This window comes from Dermacentor variabilis, chromosome 1 (assembly GCF_050947875.1).
Source record: "Dermacentor variabilis isolate Ectoservices chromosome 1, ASM5094787v1, whole genome shotgun sequence".
Lineage (NCBI taxonomy): Eukaryota > Metazoa > Arthropoda > Arachnida > Ixodida > Ixodidae > Dermacentor > Dermacentor variabilis.
In genome coordinates, this window is record NC_134568.1 from 175,916,184 (window position 1) to 175,943,603 (window position 27,420).

The following is a 27,420-nucleotide window of genomic DNA, read 5'->3' on the forward strand; positions in this document are numbered from 1 at the left end:
CATTGGAAAGTCATGACTTGTATGGTATACCACAGCCTGCTAGCCATGCAGGCCCTCTTGTGTAGTCTTCTGATGTAACCTTGTGTCGCCAAGTTTGCATTGTACCTGAAAGATAGATAAAAAAGTCAGTTTCGCCCAAAAGGCAAAGCATCGAATGCTATAGCAAATTAGTGGACAGCTAGCTATATGAAGTAAGGATAGTAGTTTTATTGGCTGTATAAACTTGTAAACATAGGCATACTAACTAAATTAGCAAGCATGGTGCCACGCGTGCACGAGCTAACATGAGCACATCTCAATTGATGACTACGGAAGCTCACAGTCTCCATGTTAGATTGAGGAAGTGTGGCAGCAGCAGCGAGCAAATTGACCTTTGTGCTGTGTCTCACATCAACGTGAACTAAGCTGCGAAAACACAGTGCGTGGCCAGACTCTGTCCCTGTTACAGATGGCTTTCAAGATACGGTGGCTCTGAGTAGAATGTGCCCTCCTCCCAGATCGTAGTGTGCGACGGAAGGTGGTGCACTTACTCCCCACTTACCTCGCTTGCGTGTGCGAGATTGAGCCACGGTTGCTGGCTCACCCTCGCGCACTTTCACTCACACATATAGCATGTGGCACACGCCGACGATTTTATTGCCCTTGGACTTTATACGGAACCTCACGGCAACGCCGACGCCAACGGCAGAAATGCACCTGGAGTGTCCATATAACTGCTATCACAGTAAAAATAGCGTAACTTGCACTTACCTCATATATATTCTAGTGATATTAAAGCAGTGACACTTGTTTCTGACAGTTTTATAATAGATGTGATTCATTATTATTTATAGTAATTATTTTCATCACTTAATTTATCATAGTTATGGTATGCAGCATAGCTAGCACTGATATATACAATGAAAACCTCATTACTTTCTCAGTTCTCGAGATCAGATATATCAGAGTATTCCTGCTTGCCTACTTGGTATTCATTGCGATTCAATCTGTGCACTTTGTTTTATGCAGGAAGTCGCCCTCAAGATTCAAGTGCTAAGACTGGTGCACAGTTTTTGTGAACATGCAGAGTGAGTTCACAGTTCATGCCTGTGTAATTTTCTGACCTGAATGGGGCAGAGAATTGAGCTGTAAGATGTCTCTAACTTGTAAAAGAGGAGTTTCGTTGCTCATGGTGTCCTCTAGTCTAAAGCCCCTCAATCCACATGCCACCGCCGCTTTTACAAAGTAATGACAACCTTTGTGGTGTGAAGCTTTTACCTGATTTGTCGCTCAAACCAATTGCACTTGCGCAATTTCACATCCGGGATTTCCAGTTTCTGCATTTTCGCTTGTCGCATGCTCGCACCTCTACGCAGCAGTGATGTCGCTTCCGCTTAAAATGGGAAGCTGGGGCTACGTAAACTCCACTTGACGCTGGAAACTGAAGTGGTGAGCGAGGGAGGAGCACAAAGGAGTAGGGTAGGTTGGCGGTACTTAACCTGGTTGGCAGAAACGTGTATGTAGGTGCTTTAGTGTAGTCTAATCACCATGCCAACACGTAATTCACAAGAAGTCATTGGCAGTGTGGGAAAAATTATTTAGCAGTCATTTCTACTGATGTTTCGGCCACCTGTGCAAATTTTAAGTAGCGGTTAGGAACTGAAGGGATGTTTCTTCCTGCAGCTACATGGCAAAAAGTTTTCTGCATTCAAGTGATCAAAAATTATTTAAGAAAACTTCACATGGTCAAACTGTAGGTCAGAAAAGCTTGGCATGCAATCACCCAACAAGTGGAAATGTAATGAAACTTCTGCCCATGCATGGTATGTGCTCCCTATATCAGTTGCACTGTGCTTGCAGAGGTGCAAGCCTATTAGATATATAGATTTTTATTCAACATTAAAGTGTACATCATAGACATATTCAATCCACATAAGTGTTGTGGCTTTTGTGCGTGACTGGGCAGTGCCGGCAGAGGAGTGCACTGATAAAAAAGAAAGAAAACAACGCTTATACAATGAACTAAAAAAAATGTTTATACAATGCTTATACAATGAATAAACATGCAAGCAAGTGCAGGTGAACGCAAAGAACAAGGGCAAGAACCAGTTCGGGTGACAATAAAAGGTTGTGTCTAGAAATTTATTTTTTTATCTGTAGATTGCACCTAAGTTCTCAAGAACATTCCCCTGTTACACGATGGTGGATGGGCAGGCATGGTATATAGTTTATTAAAATGAGAGGGAATATAAAAAGTGAGAGTTCTTCGGCCATAGTTCGTAAAAATCTGTGGAACAACATAATGCTCTATTCTTCTTAGGGGACGTGTTTTGACATTATGAATTTTCAAAGCAGTAGAAATGTAGTTTCTTTCAACCAGATAGAGAATATGTTGAGCACTTGCTATTACTGCGCCACAGACTTGCTGTTATGCAAGATAAGCCCTTTTGCATTTGCATCAATTGTTCATGTTTTGCACTTGCATCAATTGTTCATATGTTTTAGGAATGTTTTGTGTAGAAAAGAGTGCTATCTTGCTTCAGGTATTATTATTTTTAACATGCTCAAAGGTAAAACCTATTGGCACCCGTTAGCTCAAAGGATACCGACTTACTAGGATCATAGGGTGGACGAAGTACATAAATTTCACCAGTGTAAAATGTTGAGCCACTCGGACGTGGCGCAGAGGTACACTATTGATATCATAGGAAGCATGTGACACGGAGGAAGGGCTGTGCAAGTGTTATGTAAGCTGCTGATTAGGTAAAGCCTAGAAATGGTAACAAACATGAAAATTATGGTACTAATGCTGTGAACCGTTGTACATCAATTCGAACTTTTTTCTCATCTGTGAGTTCACCATGGAATTAATGTTAGCTACGCCAGCTTCTTTGATTGCTTTCGCCACAACTGTTTGGACAACACACCAAGTTCGTTCTTAGAGTACCTGCCTCTTTTCAGATTTATGTCTGTGACCCACTTCTCACCGCAATTTTGATGCGAAAGTGGCCCATTGAGTGAAAAAGCAGGCATCTGTAGTCAGTAGCAGAGAAAGTTCATCTAAAGTCACATTGGCCGCGACAACACGTCATGAGCTCTCCTCGATGGAGCAGAGCCGGCGAAAGGGAACACCTGTTGCTGTGGTAGTGCACCAGGTGTTGCGTGAGGGCCGTGATGCCACATCATCCTCACTCTCACATGCATTCTGACTGTGCCTCGGTAAGGCCACATCAAAACACACCAAGCATCTCAACGCACTCGCTTGCCCGCGAGGAGTTGCTAACTTGAAGGGCCACTCAGTGGCGTTCATTTGGACATTAATGTTTTCACATTCACAACTCGCAGGAAGTGCTTAAGTGTCCTTGGATTTTTCATAGGCCATCTGAGTAGGTTACTTAAGTCTAAACATAGACCCACAATATGATTTTTTCAACTTTAGGTTTGTTTTTTAGTCCCATTGTGCAATATCCAAGTACAAATAAAGTTGTATGATAGAGTACAGTTTAGGGACAGCCCTTTAAAAGTAACTTCAGGTGCTCTTAACAACCACTTTTCATGCATAATTTGTCTGAAATCATAATTTGGTGAAGGCACAATGTCCAATAATTAAAAAAATGCCAGTCCTAGAACAATGCACGAAGCACTCCATTTTTGGCAACGTATTCCTTGCACCTAGTTTCCTACCATGTGAAATTCAAATGGTCCTCGCATGTCATCTTTTTTTTTTTCGCCATAAGTATTTTAAAGGTTGCCTGTGGCAGATAGCTCAATTCTAGTTTATGAGCCGGTTTACTCGAAGTGGCAAACACTACTCGCTAAAAAAATTTTAATGCAAAATCGACTAATTAACAAGAATGTGCTAATTAACATATTGGCTAATTGTCTTATGACCCATATTGCTCTTTATAAATTCTAGCAGTGGAGTTTGCAAGGCGATGGATCCACTTGGAGCGAATTCTGAGCACGACACCAGTTTCGAGATAAAAATTCCCGAACTTTGCGGAGAAATGTATTGGCGTTCCAGTTACTTGTGTGCTTCAGTGCATGAAATGACATTAACAAATTAACTGGAACGCCAATGCATTTCTCCGGAATGTTTGGGAATTTATATCTCAAAACTGGTTTCATCTTGAAAATTTGTTCCAAGTGGATCTGCCTTGCGGACTCTACGGCTAGAATTTGTAAATTCCAATATGAGCCATAATGTAATTAGTTAAAAACGTAATCAGTTAATTTTTATTAATTAGTCGATTTCGGATCTCAGTTTTTTTGTGTAAGTGTTGTCCACCACTTTAAGTAGACCAGCTCATGAACTAGAATTGTGATATCTGCCACAGGCAACTTTTGAATATTTTTGATAGTGTTCACTGAAACAATATATTATTATTATTATTATTATTATTATTATTATTATTATTATTATAAGTGGCTTATTTTCAAGGTTCACTCTATCAAAAACCCTTCTAAAGCTTTTTCAAACAATTTGCTTCATGCTTTAAGCGTGAAAACCTCATTTTACTTCATCACTATGCAATATATGTATGTATGTAGCACATGCCATCGTTCCAAACCTGCCGAAAGACAAAAAGAGTGCGATTCCAAAAATGCACTTTTGAGCACTGGCAAGCTGCTGCCATCTATGTAGTAGAAAACAGACGCAATAAACGCGTCCCTCTAGTGCTCACGAAATGGCAGCCATCTATGTTGTAGAACCCGAAGACCGAATCAGTGCAGCCTTCAAGGCAGTAAAGGATGGCCGACATCGATGGAGTAAAACAAGAAAGAGCGAAATAACCACGGATTTCAAATGCTGATGCTGCAGCTGTCTATGTACAGTCAAATCTCTTTACTACGAACCCCACATTAACAAATTTCTGAAATTTAGGAATATTTTAAAAATCCCCGCCAGATTGCATATATTTTTAATGTAAAAATATTTCAGAACTACGAATTTCGATACAGCACATATTTCAGAATAACGCACGTAGTTTACTTTTCCCTTTATAACCGAGGAACATCAGTATTACGAATTCAGCTAAAAGTAACAGCGCTGCAACTCAGTAGCTATCATCATCACCATGTTGAGTGCCAACTGCTTCCCCACAAATATCACCAAAAACTTCATGACAAAGGTTTGGCGATGTTTCGCGTGAGATCCAACGATGAATGCACCTAGCGACGGCACCAAGAAGACGCGAAAGCAGTTTTTGCTGCAGTACAAATTAGACATATTGCAGGAAATCGACACAGGGAAAAGGCAAATCGACGTGTGCAGACAGCATGGCATTGCCCCATCGACCTTCACAACCATTTTGAAAACCGAGACAAGATTGTCAAGCTTCACTGGGAATCGCAACTCGCTCCTACGAGGAAACGGCTGCGATGGGGAAACATTCAAAATGCAGACCAAGCTGTTCTCACATGGTTCAAAGATGCCAGACTGCAAAACGTTCCCGTGTCTGGCCCAATGCTCCAAGAAAAAGCCCGCGAATTTGCCGATGCACTTGAAATAACTGGATTCAACGCCAGTGTGGGTTGGCTTTTTCGTTTCCACCCAAAGAACGGAATGACTTGGAAGGTAGTCTCAGGCAAAGAAAAGGCTGCTGACAGAGAAGGCATGGATTCCTGGTGCAATGACTATTTTCTAGAGGTGGCTGAATCGCACTCTGAAGACAATACTTTCAGTGCGATTGAGACCGCACGTTTTTATCAGCTCCTGCCAGATTGGATGATGCACTTCAAAGGGCAGCAGTGCAAAGAAGGGAAGTCGCATAGTTATGTGACAGTCCTGCTCTGCGACAATGCAGCAAGCACGAAGAAAATTAAACCGCTCGTCAGTGGCAAGTATGCGAAGCCTCGCTGCATGAAAAATGTCATGTCGTTACCATATGACGACCGTGCCAACAAACGAGCCTGGATCACCAGGGAACTCTTTTTTGAGTGGCTCATCAAACTTGATGACCAAATGAGGAGGGAAGACCGAAGAATTCTACTGGTTGTCGACAACTGCTCTGCTCACATTGTGAATGTTCGCTTGATGCACGTTCACTTGGAGTTCCTGCCGCCAAACAACGCGTCCTTGCTGCAACCCCTAGACCAGGGCATTATAAACAGTGTGAAAGCAGAATTTTGTAAGCTCCATGTTCAGCGGTTGATTATCAACCTCTACCTAAAGCAGCCGACTGCAATCAATATTCATCAGGCAGCGAAATTGCTCGCAGGAGCATTGTGGAACTTGAAGGTGTCCACTATTAGCAACTGCTGGCGAAAAGCAGGGCTTGTCAAAGCACCTGTGCAGCTTGAAGATGACCTGGAGGGGACCTACAACAACCCAGGAGACCTGTGGACCGAGGTTGCAGAACTGCTGCCCACTGTCTCTTCCTTTGATGACTATGTGGAGAGCGACAGCGCAGCACTAACGGCGATGGATCTGACAACCAAAGAGATTTTTAACTGCGTTCACATCGTCTCCAGTGACGATTACGACCCAAAGGAAGGCGACTGTGGGTCACCGAACACAGAAGATAAGATTGTGTCGAACATTTATGTTTTAGTGGACATGAACAAAGTCGGCACTTTCATTGCTTGGTGCAGTGACGTACACGATGAGGTATTGCACAAAGTGGAAGATGTTGGTCATGCTTGCTGCACATGCCAGAAGAAAATCACCGATTTCTTCAAATAAAGCAGCTTTGAAGTGAGCAAAACGTTTTTATTTAAAAGTATGTTTGTCTGCACACGTGTCTACTGCCAAGGTACGTCATTTTCATTCCTAGGTTTGTCCACTGGCTTATAACCACAAGTTTTTCATTACGTTATTTCAAAATAATGAACGATTTTTCGGTGGTCCCGTGTGAATCATTATATCGAGATTTGACTGTAGTAGAAAAACTAAGTGGACATGCTGAGTTTGTCCAAATCTATTTGAAAACGGAATTAATTGTTGACAAGCAGAGTTTGTCCAAAATATTTAAGGGGTTAATGAAAATAATGCAACAATTGCGGAATAACGTGGTTTTCTGATCGGATACCCTTATGTAGTTCAGCTACAGATTTCCTTTTCACCGAGAGTTAGAAATGGTGTGCTGCACTACTGCACTCTGTGTGCTTCTAGTTCCGTTTTTGCCTCTTATGCTGTGAGGTCCTGTGATCCAATGTTGCACTGAAGGTCCAAGGAAGAACAGGAACAGGTATGCTCCTGTACTTTTTTGAGCTAGGCTGGAAATATAAGATCAGAGCCTTATGAAACGGAAGGTACTTCCGTGATGGAAGGAAGTACCTTCCGTGATGGAAAAAGCGCTACTAAAAACGGAGACTTAGCAAGAACACAGGTCCTGTGTTCTTGCTAAGTGATGGAAAAAGCACTGCTAAAAGTGGATGCTTAGCAAGAACACAGGTCCTGTGTTCTTGGTAAGCATCCACTTTTAATAGTGCTTTTTCCATCATGAACGTTTACCAGTGCACCCAACCGACAGCTATTCTAAATTCACCTACCCTTACACTACATTCTGGCATTCATGGCTGACTCATTCTTGGGAACCTGAAGTGCAAATGGGCAAGTATGCACTGGCTCCTCCTTTTCACATTGCAGGTTGAGCTTTAGCTTTCTCAAAAGACTTGCATTATTATCAAGGAAAAGAGACGCTGCTTATTGTGGGTTCTACCATGTTTAAGTTACTCTCACAAAACAAAGGGAATATGCAGAGGACCACATTGAATATGAAAATAATCAACTATTAGTATTTGTTTCTAGAAAACAAACGAAACTTCAGCTTGCACAAGCAAGGTTAATTTTTTATGGCATGGCTATGAACTGCTTGAATTGAGGTATCATGAAAAGTTCAGTGTCAAAGGGTTAACTTTGTAAACATTCCTCCCACCCCTCAACCTTTCTTGCCTCTATCCTAATGGTTGCTTTGTTCCTACACAGGTACAAGCATGTCATGCTTTCATGGAGTGAATACAGTGAACTTAAAAGGAATGGTAAGCAACTGACTTCAGTTTTTGTGAGCTTGATGTGGCATTTTTAACATCCTATGACCTTACTTTTTCTTTTTAGTACTAGAAAAGGAAACAGCTTTGAACTTAGAAGTGTGAGTGCAATACGAACATCAGACAATTTGCTGCTCGTGGGTGACAATAACAAGCTTGGTAAAAAAAAAAAAAAAAGGCTTGTGTGCAGGAACTTAAGAAGTTGCATTTTTACTTTCATTCTGTCACTTTATATCTTCGACTTTTAAAATATGAGGGATGTTCCAAAACTAAGTTTTGTCATTTATTTTCACACAGAAACCTTATTGCGAAAAGAAAAAAAAATTCACTGTGGCATCATGAACTATAGATTCCACATAGTCGCCACAGACATTGAAACATTTATCGTAGTGTGATGAAACTGATTGCACACTATGAATTTTACTACCACTGTAGTAAAATTCTTTGCCCTCCGATGAAAGGAAGTGTCACACAGCCTGCTCCACCTCAGCATTGTTTTGGAAGTGACGTCCCGAGAGTACAGCTTCCAAAGCAGGGAACAGGTGCCCATTCATACCAGATAACAGCACACACTTCCATTGGCGACCACGTTGTCAGCACACATCTGTCTGCCATCGTGATTTGTGCTCAAATAACCTTGGGCACGCCGGCCTGCTGCTACTCTCTGTTCTTCGGCACTCTGCGCATGCGTCATTCCTCCTCTGCTGACGCTCCTTCCGTTGTTGAACCAGATATGGGCACAAATACTTATGGTGATTGTTTGTTTCACATGGGTGTACCTTCTTCTCTTTTAAAAAAAAAAGTGACACAACTTACTTTCGCACCGTTCCTTGTGCAACGTATTGCATATTATGCAAGTTTGCAGAATAGGTTGTATTGCAGAAGTGAACATTGCACTTTCTGCATGTGAGTGAATTCACTTGCATGGGTTTCTTGTAGAGCTGTGTGAATATTAAATATTAAGGGTCCTGGACTCTCCTTGGTGAAAAAGCACAGTCCGTGGATAGCATATGCTGCTGTGAACATCTCAGCCAAATTTTGCAGCTCGAAAGCAGAGCGCAAAGTCACCTTATTATCACACTCTCAACAGAAGTCTTCTCATCAATCTTTTCGGGCTGCCATATTTCGTCATGTAGCAGGTTCCCATACGCCGTTGCTATTGGCCAATAGCTAGCATCAATCAAGTAGCATGTTAGGATCAGCATTGCGCTTGTTCCTACTGTTACTGTGTATATTTACTGGCCAGTTTAACAAACAGGCTGAAGTATGCAAATACCTGTGGTATTAATTTCAATAGAATGATGTACTTCAAGAAGAAGCCAACGGTTTTCTGCTTATGCTTGGCCACGCCCGCTTGCATAGGAATGAAACTTTGGCCACACTGCTTATCAGTGTCGTAGCTATAGGGTCTCTACAATTTTTATTAGTTTTGAACGCTCTACTAGCCTCGAACCAAGCAAAACTTCAGGTGAGGTCAGACATATGCTTGCTAGCACGCGCTCACTCCTGGCCGCTTCTAGCTAGACTTTGCAGACTTCACTTTATACTGAGTTGTTGCGCAAAATGTGCAATTTGGATGTGGCTACTATCCGTTGGTCAAGCTGGTGCAGGACATAGCTGGTCCTCAACAAATCGTACGGCCAGACTGCAGTACATGAGCCTGAGCGTGCACTCCAGCCCTGTCATGCAGATAGTTTACTGCAGTTGCATGTAGCTGCGTCTGCATGTAGCATAGATACCGCGGCCACTGCAGGGTGCCATAACGAGCGCGCTCATTCAGGTTGCTGCAGCATGCTGAGGACAACAGCGAGCTCTGTTTGGTATCTGTGGGTGACATGGCTGAAGGCCCAAGCGCCAACATCTGACAAACAGGTTGTCTGCTTCCTGAGTTGTACATGCTCGAGGTGTGTCGCCATCATGGTTGAAGCTCATTACGTTAGGAATCCTTTCAATGCGAGTCCTGAATGTGGCATCCATCGCTTAGCTGACATGTGCACTGCCGACGTACTTCACGAGCGAACATGAAAATGAAGTTTGTTCGACCCTCGGGAATTGTGGGGTTATCGTAGTGATAAGTGCGAAAGAAAATGTGCTACTCATGTCACTTAGTGCGTGCATGAATAGCCACACATAGCTATCTAGTACAATGTAGCACAGCAAAGGGCCGAGACACTGTGAACTCCTGTGAGCTGAGGAATAGCCTCAGAGTTTGGCTCGTCGTAGGTGCCAAAATCGGAAGTAGTGGCATCTGTATAAACATACACAATGAAATTTGAACTGCAAGTGTACGTGTGGTCTGGGCTTAAAGGGAATAATTTGCTGTGAATCAATTGTAGAATATGTTAAATACAAATGCAAGTGTCAATCTTGAATGGAATTTTTAAACATAGCTATTTATTGAGAGAATACAAATGGGCTTAAATTTTATTAATTAGAGTATGAAGCCAAAGGAACAATGAAGCCAATGAATGCTTTGGAAAATTAACATTATTTTTCTTGAATTGTATTATTTTTATAGATTAGGGTTTAATTTGCGGTAAATTTCATATTCATGTGAAGTAAGAGGGAAATGAAACTAAACAGACAGCTTGCTACCAGCCACACACACCCTCTGCATGACACGTTTGGTGCTCTGTGAATTGAGCTATGGCAACAGCTGTCCTCTGGCACCCTGGAAGTTGTGCTGGCTAACACACTCTCAGAGCTGGTTTTTAAATACATCTATATATTGAATATATATACAGGGTGATCATTTTTAGGATTTACAAAAATTTTTTAAATTGCCTGTGGCAGATGGCATATTTCTAGTTCTTGAGCTTAATTATTCAGAGGTGGACATTACTTGTGCGAGAAACCAAAATGCATATAAAGCTAATGAAGGAAATCACTAATTAGCTTCTTAATTACTTTTCGGCACATATTGCAATTTACGAAATTGTAGCCGGTGAGTTGGCAAGGTATATCCACTTAGAACTAATTTGCAGGATTGCACCAGTTTCAATGTATTCATTGCCAAAGTGTGTGACAAATTACATGGGCGTTCCAGTTATGTTATGCTACAATGCATAAAATAATGTTTCGATGAAAAAGTAAGTGGAACAATAGTGCCTTTTCACTGCTAGTTTGATGGCACATAGCTAAACACCCATGCCATCCTCAAAACTCATTCCAAGTAGTTGTACCTTGCAATGTACCTTGCAATGTACCTTGCAAACTCACCAGCTACAGTTAGTAAATTGCAAAATGTGCCGTAATGTAATTAAGAAATTAATTAGTGAATTTTGCCACTTAGTTCATGATGTGTTTTGATTTTACATGCAAGTAATGTCTGCCTCTTTGAACTATCCCCCTCAAGGACTAGAATTAGGCTATCTGCCTCAGGTGATTTTTTTAAAAATTCTGGAAAAATTATGAAAGGATTACCCGATATATAGATGGATGGATAGCTGTCGCTGTAGATCAATTAGTAGAACACTACATATGTCTTCTGGATGTTGTGATTTTTCTCCCACTGGCAGCAAATTGTCTTTTCAATTTTTATTTCACTTTTACTTTAATAATAGCATGAAGGTGACTGCAAGTTTAACCTTTTTCCACAACTAATTCTACAGCTCTATAAAAGAAAGTTTATTTCTCCTATGCTTTCCTTGGCTTCATTATGGCTATTATATGATGGTAGATTTTTTTGAAGTACATCCCCTGAGAGTCAATTTTGAAGACGAGGTCTTTTTTTGGCGACTTCATGTGGGTTTCGGCAATGTGGGATCTGGGTATCTATCTTGCCTCTTAGTCAAAAAACTGTCATTTTGCGCCTCTAGAGCATCGTAGCAAGTCCCAAAAGGTATCAAAATATAGGTCTCAACGAGACAAGCGAGGGTTAGTTGCAGTGTAGGTAAAACAAACAGAACATGCATAATTAGCACCAGTGCAGTAAAAAATTAATCACATTGCACCGTAGACTGCACTATCTCTGGGATTGGCCCGCCTGGCCTCTTTGTCAAAAAAAAAAAGAAAATGTCACAAATGTTGGCTATAGATGGCTTCTACAACATTTACCTTGATTTTAACCCACTATAACGTCTTTGCTCACGACAAGTAGTTCATGGTAAAATATAGTATTTTTGCATTTCTTCACAGAAGCGCTCGGCAGTAACACGTGGACTTAACACTACAGTTTAGATTCTGCCAGCACCACTTGTGTTCTTAAATGCTTCTCAAAATTAAGCTGTTCTGCACTGGTTAAATTTAAGTGGCAGTAATTTGAAGTAAAGTTGATTGAGGCTTACAGCTGTTTGCAGCACACAGAAAGGAATATGCCAATAGTTATTCCCTTTTCTTGCTACACGTTCAACTCACTTGAGCAATTTACTGGTGTTTCTTGCTTGAGAAACAAACATGACGAATCTGTTTGGAGAACTGACACAGGCTGCTTGGGCCAAATATTTGAGTGAAATATGCCTTGTGGACCATATGACTGCCGCCAGCAAGACGCCGAAGCCTCATTGATTAGTAGTGTGGAACATATTGAAGATATCATTATTCCCCAGTTTAGCTCAAAAGTCAAGTGAATTCATGTCAGGCTTGTGGTGTCTTCTTTATGAGGCGGGTATGCGAGGTTTTCTTTTATGTACTGACGAAGCGAATAGTGCTGAGTTTGTATAATTAAACAACATAGGATAGAGACATGGTAAGGCAGAACGTGTTTGAATTTTCCTTTTCAAGGCACCTTAAGCTGCGCTGTAGTGCCTCGAGTATATGTTAGGCATTGTAATTGGTGCTGTAAAGGACTACTCCATGGTTTCGATTGGAAGTTGTAGTGAGCTGCTGGGTTTTGCTGACAATGGGTGCCTCACCATAACGACAGTTGGTTGCTTCCATTGCGGGAGGGGTGTGCCATATTGTCGATAAAGGCTAGTGTGGGCCACTATGGAACATTTCATCGCTTGCAGTTGATTGGTTCTCGATCTTAATCACGAAAATTTCTTTCAAGTCATTTCTGTTACGGTATTCGTGAAGTATACACATCCTATATATGATGCGCCATTGTGTTAAAAGCCAATGCGTTTTCTGGGTGCCTGTTTCAGAGAACAGTGAAAGTAGTAGCAAAACTTTTCACTAAAAATTCTTGCCTAACTCTTCCTTTTACGCATTAATGCAGTGGCCACATTTGTTTAAACGAACTCACCAGAGTAATAAGAATCGTGATGAAAGCTTCATTTGGGCAGTGCCTTTCTAATACGGATTTATAATGTTGACGCCAAATACCAAGATTTTTCTTCCATGTAAAATTCAATGTCTCTCATAGTTAAGTACTAAGGGAATGTTAAATGTTTAGAGGAGCATCATACATAACTTCGCGTGTTGAATTTGCAGGCAATCTTTTTAAGAAAAATTTATGGACAGATACGGCGCATATATTCATTGCGAAACCAGTAGGCCCCTTCAGCGCTACATAGCTTGCGATATCCAAGTCGCAAATTTTCACTACTAACGCGGTTTTGAAGACGAAAGTGCGGTTCAGGCATGGCAGCAGAAATAATCCAAAATATCCTTCAATAAGTATGGCTCGGGCCACCAATACCCCAAGCATGCCCTAAGGGAAGGAGCGTACGGCAGCCGAGCGAGCCGGAACGAGCGGCATCCTGGCCGCGAGCGACGTCACTCACAAGAGGGCGCCACTCCAACTTCTCGCCGCTTTGATACGTGTTCAATACGCTTCGATACGCCGATATGATACACTTCGATACGTGTTTGGACACCACCTATAGAAGCATGCAACAGGTTGTGGTGTGTTTCATGAGTACATTTTAGAGTGCAGTTCTTGTTCCTGCGGTGATCGAGTCCCGGCAACGGCAGCTGCATTTCGATGGGGGCGAAATGCAAAAACACTCGTGCACTTAGGTTTAGGTGCACATTAGAGCCCCAGGTGGTCGAAATTTCCGAAGTCCTCCATTATGGCATGCCTCATATTCAGAAAGTGGTTTTGGCATGTAAAACTCCATAATTTAATTTTTTTTCTCTTGTTCCTGTGGTGAGCGCCGGTGGCACAAAGGCGCATTTACATTTTCGGCGCGAGTCGCTTGCGGTCAGTCACGCTACGCCACTTGCGCTGCGCCAGCCAAAATGACGCCCCCTCTTCACGCGCACGCCGTACCTGTGAGCACTGCTTTCTTCGAAGCATGCCCAGAACAATCCCCAACCCATGCGCCTCTTTGAATGGCTGTCTGCGACCGTCGACAAAGTGGCATGGTCACCTTTTTTTTCTCCTCGCCATGCATCGCAGATCGGCGCGACAAACACGTGGACGGAGCAAGAACCATCTCGACGTCGGGCATGTTGGACTGCATTGGCCGTTCTAGTTACATTGGCTGCACCAATGCTTTGAACTATAGACGTTGTTCTCACCAACGTGACGTAGCGTGTGTTACGCATGCTGGGTTGGACTACTATATACACTCCTTAACCGAGTGATTTTTTTTTACTTTCATTATTTCGAATTTTTGTATAATTCGAATTTTTGTAGCATCCCTGCAGAATTCGAATTAAGGAGCTTTTACTGTACACATAGCATGTACATCAACCTTGACTTTTCTTCGCTTTCTTGTAATGTGATAGCGTTAAGTTCCCCGTATCGCAGAAAATGCGGCGTCGGACGTTTCAGCAGAAAGATTTTTGAACCACCCATACCCAGGCCCTCCATGTTGGCGTAAGGAAGTTACTGAATTAATTGACTTTCTCAACCTAAAATATCTAGAAAAATTGTAAAGTATGACTTGCACACGACCTACAGACATGATAGCATTCGATTGTAATTTGACTATATGTGAAAACATAATTCTGTTACACGAAAACTCAAAGAAACCCCTATTCTAGCATTTCTACCATTCATAGACCGGCCATAGCGTCTGCCGTTCGCACGCGCCGGTGCACGAATATTTCGGGAGCCACTGAGGGGTGCGTCCAATTCCTTGCAATACCTCCAGATGGTGCTCGCCTTCGTGCATAACGTTCGTGGCCAGTGTTTCCCGGTAAATATTACGGTTACATAGGCTCCATTTGCCTGGATGCATGAGAAGCAGTCAGGGATCTTTGAATGTTATCATGTTCCACTCTTAAAGGTGAAGTTTAAGCGTCCTACAAATTTTTTTAACTCGTCAAGGCGCTTCAAAAACTACCAGCCAGATTTTATTGATTTTTAGTACCCCCCACAGTGGTCTTTGCACACTATAACTGCATTGTGAAAGTTTTATCGGTGACACTTTATTATTTCAAACGGTATGAGGGTATGCTTCATAAAAGTAAGCTGGGAATATATGGAAGCAAAACAAGATGCAGGTCTTCAGAGTTATGCTGGTGGCTGGAACTTCTTAAAATGAAAAGAATTACTTTGAAGGTCAAATTAAACTTTTTACAGGCCCCTTTAACCTTCTGATAGTAAAATTAGCATTTTATGCGCATTATTCTTTGTTGGAGAGGTGTCTTTACTATTCATGTGTGTAACATGATTTCGGCAGTTAACAGGGTTGCTTTGGTTTTGCTTTCCAAGAGTCACGCAGTGCTAATATAACATTTGATACACATGAATATGTTATATTTTACAACGGTGCAGGCCGTACAAGAGTTGAGCATTCGATAGTTGCTTCAATGGTGGTTGGAACATCCAAAATAATGGTGGCCTCTCTTGCAATGAGAGTCAATTTCTTGCATTATAATCCTATGACATGAATTGCTTGGTAATATTTCTGTTGGAAGTTTCTGATCTATAATGAGATGGGGCCTGCATCTAGTTCCTGAATGCAAGTTGCTCTATTTTTATGCCATAACTTTTCTGTTCTGGCACTGGACTGGAATATACTGTGTATTGTCTTTGTCGTTTTCTATTTTTTCCCAGTTAGCAATTTGTAATAGAATTGTGCATAAAACAAAAAAAACTGTTCTCTATTTATAAACATCTACATAACATATTTAAATATTTTTTCATTTATCTGAATTTATTCTAACAGTGTGTGTAATTTATTTAATGTGAACACAGCAGCATTGTCATTACTGTCAGTTGCAAAAAAGGAATTGGGAGAAAAAATACCAGTGTTGATGTGATCATTGTTCTCACTACCATCTATGATATTGTTTTTATCAAGAAAAAAATTCTGTCAAACTATTGTTAAAAATTGTGCTTTGAGAACACGCAAACCCTTCTTGCATACACATAGGCCCAGCATACTGTATTAAGTACACCTGCATTCATTTTCAGGTTACACTGTAAAGATGTTTTGTATATGCAGTGTCATGATTTCATCATTTACAGCATTCTTTTCTGAAACTAGCACACACAAATCAGCCTTGCGAAGCAAATACTTGGCATAATAAAAAATAAATAAGCTGCGTGCACAGCCATACTTGCTTTGTCCAGCACCTTCCTAATTTTGACAATGAATGCATCAATAACACCTTGCAGCTGAGAAAAAAATACAGTGTGGTCGTTTTGGCAGGATCCTCTTTAGCAAACTGGCATACTGAGATAAGCTCTATGTTGCTTCTTTAATTATTTATAAATGAAAACTGTGTTGTCATTTGAAAAATACACTGTGCACCAGTGGATAGGGGTGTGCAAATATCAAAATTTTTTCATATGAATTTCATACAAATACTTATTTAAAATATTGAATTGAATATTAAATAATGATATGCACATGCATATATTAGCAAGCTGGGCTAATTTGTTATTTTTGAATGTTGCAGTTACATTTTCAATTTAAAAAAATGGACTTGTAAGCCATTACACTAAGTCATTGTGCATTTGGCTCACGTTAACTTGGAAAATTTAGTAATTCCCACTAGCTGTCCTTGCCAGCCTGTGCCTTACTATACCATATCAAATGGCCATGAAATCGGAGGCATTTGACCCTGTGCCAGTCGTCACTCATCACACTTGCTGTCAAGCAATGAGCCCAGAATTGGGGATTGTGCTTAAAAAAAAAGTGTACCCTCGCTGTTCACAAACCTGTGCCCCTTGCTACTGAGAGGCTGGCATGTCTGCAAAGTTTAGATGTTTAGTGGCTAAGTGTGCTTTACAAGCAAAATTCGCTAACAACAAAATTAAGCATAATATCTCCCAATGTTAGATAGAAACAAAGGCTGAGAACCGTGTTTGCTCCCGCACAGCCAGCAATATATTCGATTTGATTCGAATATCAATATTAAAAATATAATATTTGATAATATTCAAACTTATTGAATATTCACACACCCCTACTAATGGAACAATATTGGAGATTTTGAGTAAAAAGCAACTAATTTTCTCTAATGTTAAGGTGACAAAAAAATTTCGTTGCGATTGCAATTACATGGGCACTCCGGGCGCATTTCGTCATGCCTTCGGCATACCAGTGTCTTCATACCATCGTCTCCATGCCGTCATCATTACGCCATTGTCTTCATGCACTCATCTTCATCCCAGTTGTGCTCATACCATTGTCATGCTACCTTCATGATACCGCCATCGTCATTGTGTCGTCCTCAGCAGTCGTCGTCATGCATTCATTGTCATATGTTCATTGTGATGCCATTGTAGTCGCTCCCTCATCGTCATTCTAACTTCGTCATCCCACTTTTGTCACGCCATCTTCGTCGCATAGTCGTCATGTCATGTCTTCATGCTATTGTTTTACGATCGTCATCACTTCAGTAATGTCTACCCATTGTACTCATGCCGTCGTCTTTACCACTTTTGTCAATCCATTGACGTCATTCCTTCATTTTATCGCAGTCATGCTGTCATCATTGAATTGGGAATATGCGCCATTGCCATATTATGGTCGTAATTGTATCATTGTCACGCAGTCGATATCGTGCATCCGTTGTCATTGTGGCGGCGCCATGCCATCGTCGTCATTCCAGCTTTATCATCCGGCTGTAGTCGTGCCATTGTCATACTGCCTTTGTCGTTCCATTGTCGTCATTTCTTCTTCGTCATTCCATCGTCGTCACTTCGTCGGCACCATACTATCGTCATGTTGTCATGCTGATCGGGGACGTTGGCAAGCGAGTGGCATAGGAATGTGGGATATCAGCGTATTTCGCATATAGCCAAAGCAACAGAAGTCTCGGCATGACCACTACAGATATTAAATAAACGCAACTTCAAAAATATGGCGTGTCGCTACATTGTACAAGTGCTAATCGCATTACCATCGGCAGTCATCGTGAGATGGATTTTGCAGTAATTATTTTAAGGAGTATGGTTTGTTTGCTCTTAACTTTGGGTACAAAATTTCTAATACTTCCTACTCTAAAATGTTTTTTTTGTAACTCTATACTAGCTTTATATTGCTGAAGTTGTAAAATTTCAAAGCCAATATGAGACTGCTGTTCGTGACACTGCTGAGCTGCTCCAAAATGGAAAGCTTTTCTTTCCTTGAGCTGGTGCAGAACTCTCAAGGCTGTATCTACCTCTGTTGTTTATGACATTGTTTCCTTGTAGATATTGGTTGTTAAGCATTCGCATGTGTCAAGCTGTTGCATGAATGTAAGTACATATTACAGGATGTAAATAGCGCGCAGTGATCCTGGAGTATTCAGTAGTTTGAATATGTGTTCAGTGTTGTTGGAAACATATGTAAAGCTTTGTTTTCTATTTGAGAGATAGCGCCACACTGATATGTTGTTGCGAGTCTACACATTGGAATCTCACTTGCTTGAGCATTCTATCCTTGTTTAGGATAACTTGCAGCCAGATATTGCAGATTCTTGGCAAACAGCTATGAGACATCATTATCAACTGAGATGCAAGTCTCTTTATTGATGCATGTTTCTTTTCATGGCCAAATGAGCAGTAATTTGATTACACTTGATTACACAAATGGAACCGTGATAGCATATGCACTTATGTGATCGCGCTTTTGCGAATGACTCTGCTCCGTTTGGGAACATATACAGCGCTCAGCGATTGAAATACGATACTCGGAGTGCATGGCTGCTGGCACATTTTGCGCCACTGGTGAGCCCTTGGAATGCAGAGCTGATGCATTTTTGTATCACATGGAAGCAAGAATATTTGTTATGCATTGGGACTCCGTTCGGCCCCTCAGCTATCACCCACCGCTCACCTGAGGTGCAAAAAGTGTGGTCGCCATGCAATCTGAGTAGCTTGTTTCAATTGCTGAGCACTGTACAGTAACTATCTTACTCAGAACGTACAATTTTTAGGACATAAATGCACTGTTCTAACGGAGCCAAAATAATAAGCATAAGCATAGTTTAGCTTACACAGATTTTTGCTTTTGTGAATCTAGCTTGGTGCAGTACATCAAAAGTTGCAAAGACACAGCACATGGCAGGAGCTATTATCGAGATATGTACTGTGGCCATAATAAAGCTTTCACTGCTCCAAAACTCCAGTTTTTGAGAAAAACAGTTCTCACTTTCCTGAGCTTCGTAACAGTATCCATGCTTCAGGAGCCTTGCAACAGGGCTCATTGACCAACCTTGTCACTTTTAGGACCGCTTGGAAACTTTGTCTGCACGTGGCTCAACTACTGGAAGAGTACATGTTAATTGTTGGCTAAATCACATGGCGATCAACTTTTGTCACTGAAATAAGCTCGCTGCTTTCAGCTGCTTCAGCATTCCTATACACGATAGATCTGGGGGGGAAAAATCTGCCTTTAGCTTTTTGTTTTAGCATCTGCATAAGGAGCAGTAAATCATTCAGGTACATGCGTGAAAAAGTATATGGACCAGGGCCGGTATAATGTAAAACATTTCCAATCTGTTTTTATTCCAAATAGAGCATTAGCCCTTTGTGATAGGTCAAAATATTTTGGGCTCTATCTGGGCTGGATTCAAACCATTCTGACCTATCGTGGAGGGTTAATGACTGAGTTGTAATAAAAACAGATTGGAATAGTTTTATGTTATAATTGCCCAGGGTTGTGCAATAAAGCTGATTGTGCAATAAAGCTGATTTTGTCCTCTGCATGTGAATGTAACTTGCAATTGAGGACTGCAGTCCAAACATTCCCGTGCATTTATCGATTTCAGTTTATGCATGTTAATTGTGAAGAAATTCAGTTTCTTTTTCGGCAACCCTGTGGTCCATATACTTTTGCTCACGGCTGTACATAAACATTACATTAAACATTCTTTATAAAATGTTTAATGTTGTTTGAAAAGCTTGTTTGTGCATTTTCGTTGAAACAGAAAATGTAAAGCTCACACAGTCTTTGTACCTGTACAACAGTTTTGTACGGAGCTCTGATTTTGTTTGTGTTGGCATTTTTTGTGTAGTCACTGTTCCTGCTTTATATGAGCTCTGTGTCTAAAACCACCCAGCTTTCCTTTATATTTATCATTTTTATTTTTTCAGAACTGGCACGAAGTGTTGAAAGTCCAAGGTTAGTACACTTTCTTTTTTTTCTTGGAGGGTTGCATACTTGCCGACTCTTCCAAATTTTCATTAAAGTTTACAAATTTGGGCTCACTTTATGATTTTATGAATGTTCCATCAAGTTCTATAATATATAAAATTTACTCGCTAAATAGCTTTGCTCTTTGGTCTCCGCACTTTCCGTTGGAAGTCTTCTGATGAAGAAAGGACACCAGAGGGGTGCTTGCTTCAAGAAAGCTTATTATACATTCAAGTTCGTGAAGCAGGTGAAATCAGCAGCAATGAAGTCGCCGAAAAAGTGACTCTGGTGTAAAAAAAAAGTTACACTTGTCAGTCTCTGCCATTCCAAGTTTGCTGCTGCTTGTGTGCTGCATGTAAAGCTAAATCATAACTAATAATGCCCATATGTATCCTACAAAACGCGTGTACTCAGGGCAAGCTTTAAAAAAACTTGCATGCTATTTTCCACTCTCTCCCTACCCCCACCTTATTGTGCATGTCTGCGTGATTTTTACTAATTTTGATGTTCACATGTTGGCAGGTATGTTGTTGTAGCTTGGTGTACTCTTTAAGTTGTTCCTTGTAACTAATGTCACTTCACTTTTGTGTTGTGATGTATGCAATGACAGAGAGAAAACATGATCCCCATTACTTTATCCCTTAGGCTGTGTTGTTATAAGTGCTGATTGACAAACACCTTCTGCAGCCTTGATCGCAACTTGATGTGCACTGGCAGCAAGGGCCTCCTCACCAAAATAGTTGAAGTACTCAAGAAGGAAGCAGGTAGCTCCACCTTTAGGTAGGCATCTCTATTCATTTGTTCCTGGATCATAGTGTTGTTGTTTTTTTTTTTTTTTTGCTGGTTGTACTTTGTGCAGTTACTGGCAGCCTGCTTCATTTTTCTATCATCAATTTTTCTATCAGCTCATAAGCACCTGTTCCTGTGGCAAACGTTCGCATTGTCCCTCGTAACTGAGCAAATGAGCACAGCGAAGGATGAAAGAGCAAACGCAGAGTGCAGCAGGGGATGAAAGACGGTGATAGTAAAGAGAGTGTGAGGAGGAAAACGGAGGAGGAGGGTGCAGAAGCATGAGACGGAAAGCAGAGGAGGAGGGTATGGCGAAAGCGTGCGAAGAAAAATGTAGTGCCACATAAGACGGGCTCTTTGGCGATGACCACTACGCATGTGCCCATGATACCATATATGGAAAGAAAGCGCTGCATGAGCAGAGGTCGGACTGCGATTACTGCTGTGAATCACGCCCACGCATCATCCATGCTGTTCCTCATGCAATCTCCAGATTAGTGAAGCAGTCACGCCACACTTCGCTCTGTTTACAATGTGCCGCATGAGACAGATTATCCACACCTGCCAATATATTGCGAAATGAAAACACGTATAGAGCTGTGCTCAAATTTAACATTAGGGAGTATTGTAATCGTCAGTGAATTCACATCTGTGCTTATTGATATGCACACAGGGAGCCAAATAGCATAAGCTCATTTCTGTAGTGTGTCATTATTCCTCGGTGAACAGTTGACTTCTGTTAATGTGCTGTCAGGGGTACTTGCTGATTTGATCCACAATATATGAAGTTTAAATTAAAAAATGCATTCTAAGCTTGGATTGAATCAAATACAATTACAGGAAATGTCGCACTGCAATTGTCTACTACCTATGCTCACAAGGTGGTGGTACTACCTTGTAAGAAAGACAAATTTTTCATGTCTTGGTTGCCACTCTACATGAAAAGGCATTTGAACTCTTGAAATCGTCAAACTATGCCATGCAGCATTCCTTAACATGTGAAAGAAGTGGTTCGATAAGCATCTCAAGTGGTAGTTCTGTATACTGGAATGTACTCCAGAAAATGACTCAGCCAATCACGGTATTGCCCATTCTTCTCTGAAGCTTTCCACTCATCATAAACTGGAAGCCATAGAGAGGCTAGCCTAGACAGAGGGAAGCTTTTATATGAGCCAGGCCATGTTTAAGATGTTTGCAAGTGGCAAAGCAGTGTACAGATTTTACACAATGTTTTCCACGAATAAAGCTCACACTATGTGATGCTGTGCACAGTTGGGCATTGCAACAAATGGCCGTTGCTTTTCATTTACTTATCCAGTGATGCCTTGTTACTTCAACTAATTAATTCAAAAGTCCAGATAATTCATGCAGATTGAATCGCCCCATCAAACATACATAGATATGTATGACCTAAGGTACTCATTAATCCCTTCTGTGCCATGGGTGAGCTGGGTTTGTCCATGTGTCTCTGGTAAAAACAGTCACGAACGAGCTTAGCTCATCAACGGTACTTTTAGTTCTCTAGTAGTGCCATGGACATGCTGGTTTCATCTCCATGCTTTTTCATGCTTCTGGTAGATGGCGGCACACAGTCGGTAGGGCAGTGCAAGCAGGAGCGAGCTTATTCTGGCGGAGCAAGCAGAACATGTTGGCAACTGAGGTCTTAAAAAATAATTTGGCGATTTTTGTTCAGAATTTGAGATAATAGCATGGCACAAGAGGAGTTAATTAAACATGCATTTAATGCACAGCAGTTAATCCAGTATTGCGACTCATATCATGCATGCCATGCAGTGTTTGTGCTTGTGTTGATAGCACAGGAGACATGCAAAGACGAGTTCTTATTTCAGTCGGCAAGAATGTGACAGTATCCGAGGCAATCGATTCTACAGCATTTTGCCTCACAGAATTGCAGCATGTGAAAACAGCTTTAGGAAGGATGTGAACAGCAGCTTTTGCACACGAAGGTTTGATCTGATGCATGCCGTCGCAGGTCACACAGCCATTGAGCTGTTTGCTCTCTTAATTGCATTGGTTAGTTCCCATGCCTCAAGATCAAGCCATCACGTGGAGAAGCTGCTTTTCATGTCCTTACTTAGATGGGTGCAGCCAAGCAATGAGCACCTAATTTTTTCTACACACATTCATACTATGGCTCTTGTAGGCAGCAGCAGATGGCACAGATGGGCACTTTCAACCACATGATCACGTGTTGTTATTTAGGCCACATGATCATGTGTTGCTATTTTAACAGATATGAGCTCTGCAGCAAACATTTTCTCAGTGGGTTTTATTTTTCATAACTACTGAACAAGATACTTTGATGTCGCTTGCCGGGCCTATGAGATATGAATTAACATGTCTTTATAGCACTTTGCCATAGTGGCAATGGATCACCGAGGCCATGCTCTTTCGGCAGCCTCGGTGGCTGGGACCACTTCCTCTAAAGCGGAACAGGTTGCTGTTGCTTTGGCTCTTTTGGACGACAACAGAACGCAAATATACACACTCTAGATTGGCAGTCAGGGCGTTCGCCTCGGGCTCCATCGCGAAAGAGGCCCCTAGTATTCTCAGGAACAGGGCAATCACTCCACATACAGTCACTTGGTTTCCGGCGCACTTTGGCCTAAATCTACACTCGCTCACCAATCTCAATAACATAGCCCACTCCCAGGCGCGCGTACTAACTGTCCGTGTGGGAGGAGGAGCCTTGTCACAATCCAGTGTCCAAGAGTTCCGGGACACTCTATTCACCTTTAACGAATTCACAAAACATTTCTATCTGGAGAAAAGAATCTTTCCTCCACCACATAAAAAGCTCACAAGACCTCAAGCTATAACCCTTAGGATGCTTCAGACCAGCTCTTATCCTAGTCTGGCCTTCATGCACTGTTTATTCCCGGACGTTTTTAGCTCACAGTGTCCTAGCTGCGGTGGGACATGCAATTTAGATCACATGCTCTGGCAGTGTCTCTCGTTGCGAGAGAATAAGGACATCACTGAACAGAAGTGGAACTCGGCCATCAAGAGCTCAGAATACCATTGTCAGCTTTGGGCTGTCCAGAGAGCCTACAATACGGCAGTTAGATTAGGCCTAACTGCCCCACGTGGGAGCAGCCCGCGGTGTCGCCCTAAGGGGCGGCGCTTCTCAGGATCCTTTTAATAAAGTTCTCCATATCTGTATAGTACTGCACAATTGTTGGAACTGTATAGTACAATTTGCGCGACAATGGAAGCAGCAGATAAGCACAACCAAAAGCTGTATTGCCATTCTTGCTGTGCCACATTCTAATGTGTGGGAGTTTGGGCTAACATGCCAGGTACCATGTAGCTAATGTCTAAAAGTGAGAACCGGGGCTCATCCCCACTTTGCGAAGCATGCAAAGGTGTGCCTCGAGTTCTTTGACTCACTGGCAAGACGTAAAGACTACTTCTGCGGTGGAACCGAACGAATGATTGGATTTATTCCATTATATGTGTACAGGAGGCAGGTACAATCATGGATTACAGCACTAAAATGGCAGTCACAGTCTATGGTTAAAGGCTCTCCCAGTATGTCCACTCAGCCACCACAGTTGTAGCTAGCTAGGTTCACCTTGAAGAGGGGCCTTGCTCAGGAGGTTACAGTACTACTGGGTCACAACTGATAACCAAAATCATCAAAGGTAAATATGCCAAGAAAAAACGCCTGTCCACCTCAGATGCTGCAGGGAAGGACGCTGAGGCAAGGGCGAGAGAAGCCCTCTCCTTAAAGGGACACTAAAGGTTAATATTAAGTCAACGTGGACTGTTGCAATACCATCCCAGAAACTTCGAAACGCTTGTTTAGTGCGAAGAAGAGACTTATTTTAAGAGAAAATGCGTTCTGAAGCGTCCGCGTACCTCTAGCGCAGTTCAAATCACCCGCCCTCCGATCGAGGAGTATTGACGACATGGTCTCATAGTGACGTTGCGCCGTCGGTGAGCAAAACGGCGAGCCCGCAGACGGCGCTACGGCTTTTTCTGCACAAAATGCAAACGCGCGGCCAGAAACAGAACCAAGACAGAGCCGACAGCAGCGCGAAAGCGGAACTATGGTGGCTAGCGGAAGTGAAAGCGCGTGACGATAAGCTGGTTCTTCATTTTATGACGCCAACTTTGACGCTCATTGCAATGGTCGACCCTGACAACGACACATTAGCTCACGATGCTGGGCTCGACTTCAGCGATTTAAGCACTGATGAACGTGACCTGCTGTTGAGGGCTCGTGCTGCCGGCGTCGTTGCGTACTACTACGACAAGGGCCTGCTTTGAAACGCACTTCACGCGACTACGGTAAGTCGGCGTAGAAATCGTAATCCTCTGGACGAAAGTGCAGCGAGCACACTGCGCTTTTTCGGCTGTTTGCCAACGCACTGTGGCAGAGATATGGCACTTGGCACGAACGGTGAGGTTCACTCGTTGGCACACAGTGATAAGTAACGTTGGATTCGCTGCTGCAACTGCCCTTGGCCAAGTTACGCGGACTGTTCGCGCTTCCCACGACATCACATGGACGTGGCATTCTCGCTGCTTGTTCCAAATGCAAGTTTCGCGAGCCAGCAGGACTACCGCAGCACGACGCGATAAAGAAACAACTGAAACTCCAGAGAGCGCTGCGCAATGCCGAGCGCGCAGAGTCGAGCGAAAACGAAACCTTTCGATCACCCATACTACTCAAGGGTAACGTCAAAATGTTATATTTTTTTCTTAGAATCGAATAGAAGCAGACAAGTAGCATTTTCTTACGTCTTATAATCTAATGAAATGGTTCTTTTTAATACGAGTAGTTGAGTACTAGTGACATAAATTATGATGAGGAGTGCTTTCGTCATCGGGCTAGTACCGGAATGTCGCTGGGGGGTGTCAAATCGTGTCGTGCATTTACCTCAATTTCTCGGTTATTAAAGCTCTGTTCGCGATTATATTGACGCCTTAGACGTTCTAGAGCATCGCTTTATCACTTGAACTTGACTTTCTGGTAACCTTTAGTGTCCCTTTAAGCGCAGGGGTGGGAGTGCTGTGCCAACTGCACTATTTTGATACTCAAGCAAATTACTGCATCAAATTGCGACGAAAGCAGGAAATCTCTGAAATTGTGCCACCTGTGCCAGATTGGCAGCTGTGGCTTTGGCAGGCGAGAGATTGCCGGCATAGTGCAGGGCATTGTGTTATTCATCTTAGAGGGTGTGTAAAAGTAACTTTCGTATGCTGGTCACCATGTGGGCACGAACAGCGGCACCCAACTAATCACCCTGAATAAAACTAGGGGTAGCGACATTGTTTTATGTTGCCAGCCGAGCCACGAGCGAGGGCAGGGGAGGACGTGTTGGACTTGTCTGCGCTTCCTGCGTTTCCGCAAAAACATTTGCGAACGTCCACATGCTAATGGCAGAGTTTTTCTTGCGGCAGCACCTTGACAGTTGCTCTTGATTGTGAATCCCGATATTGCATCAATCGCATTGCTGTGCCGCATGATTGCCTCCATCAAATAGCGCAAACTGATAGGTCGAGCGGCGAGGGAAGGCGTGTACAGCGAGCTGACTTGGAAAAGGAGTGACCAAGAGAGGAGGAATGTCTCTCCCTTTAGCTTATTCAGGGAGCATATACCCATTCGCTCAATATGAACGCCAGATGTCTAGACGCTTCTAGTGAGTCTAGTTAATGGCAAAGCAAAGTCAGTCACATTCAGAGTCTTGATTCGAGATTGTTGATGCTGCCACATTACCTAGAAATGTCTTTGAAAGAAACTACTGTGGTGTTCACTAACCCTAGCTTCTTCACAACTTCTGTTGGAAAACACCTCTAGTCACTTCACCAGCCTTTCTTCACCAACACTTCTTTAACCCTTTCCCTACAGAGTTTCTTAGCCAAAAATAATACAAAAATACCGATTTTATTTATTTGCCTAATAATTCTATGCATTTTGAAACAACCTTAAAATATCCTTAAAGCACTTTGTTTGTAAGATACATGCAAAATATTTTTTCAAAGTATGGAGAGAGGATTGGCTTCACTGCACTGCACAGCGGAGAGTCTCCGACTTTCTGTAGTCCTTGTTGCAAAAATGTCTCTCTGGAAATTCAAAAACTATACTGTGACAAGCGGGGCTCATGCTTGTGGCAAGGGATGTCCGATCCCTAAATTGTAGACTTGGTGTGGTACATTTCAAAGCACGGAATGGTGCAGAGTGCTACTCCACATTTCTCGCACCAGGTACATGTAGCGGTTGGTTTCA

At 42.2% G+C, this 27,420-nt stretch overlaps 1 protein-coding gene across 2 annotated transcripts in view; it reads left to right on the top strand.

Moving 5' to 3' along the window:
• The window catches only part of LOC142588399 (short transient receptor potential channel 4-associated protein-like), a 127,631-nt gene that overhangs the window by 69,363 nt on the left and 30,848 nt on the right, over positions 1-27,420 (top strand). For both annotated transcript variants that reach the window (XM_075700058.1, XM_075700069.1), the window contains 4 exons: positions 1,009-1,067; positions 7,910-7,962; positions 20,336-20,363; positions 21,063-21,155. In XM_075700058.1, coding sequence (XP_075556173.1) covers positions 1,009-1,067; positions 7,910-7,962; positions 20,336-20,363; positions 21,063-21,155 — 233 coding nt within the window. The remainder of the gene's footprint in view (positions 1-1,008; positions 1,068-7,909; positions 7,963-20,335; positions 20,364-21,062; positions 21,156-27,420) is intronic.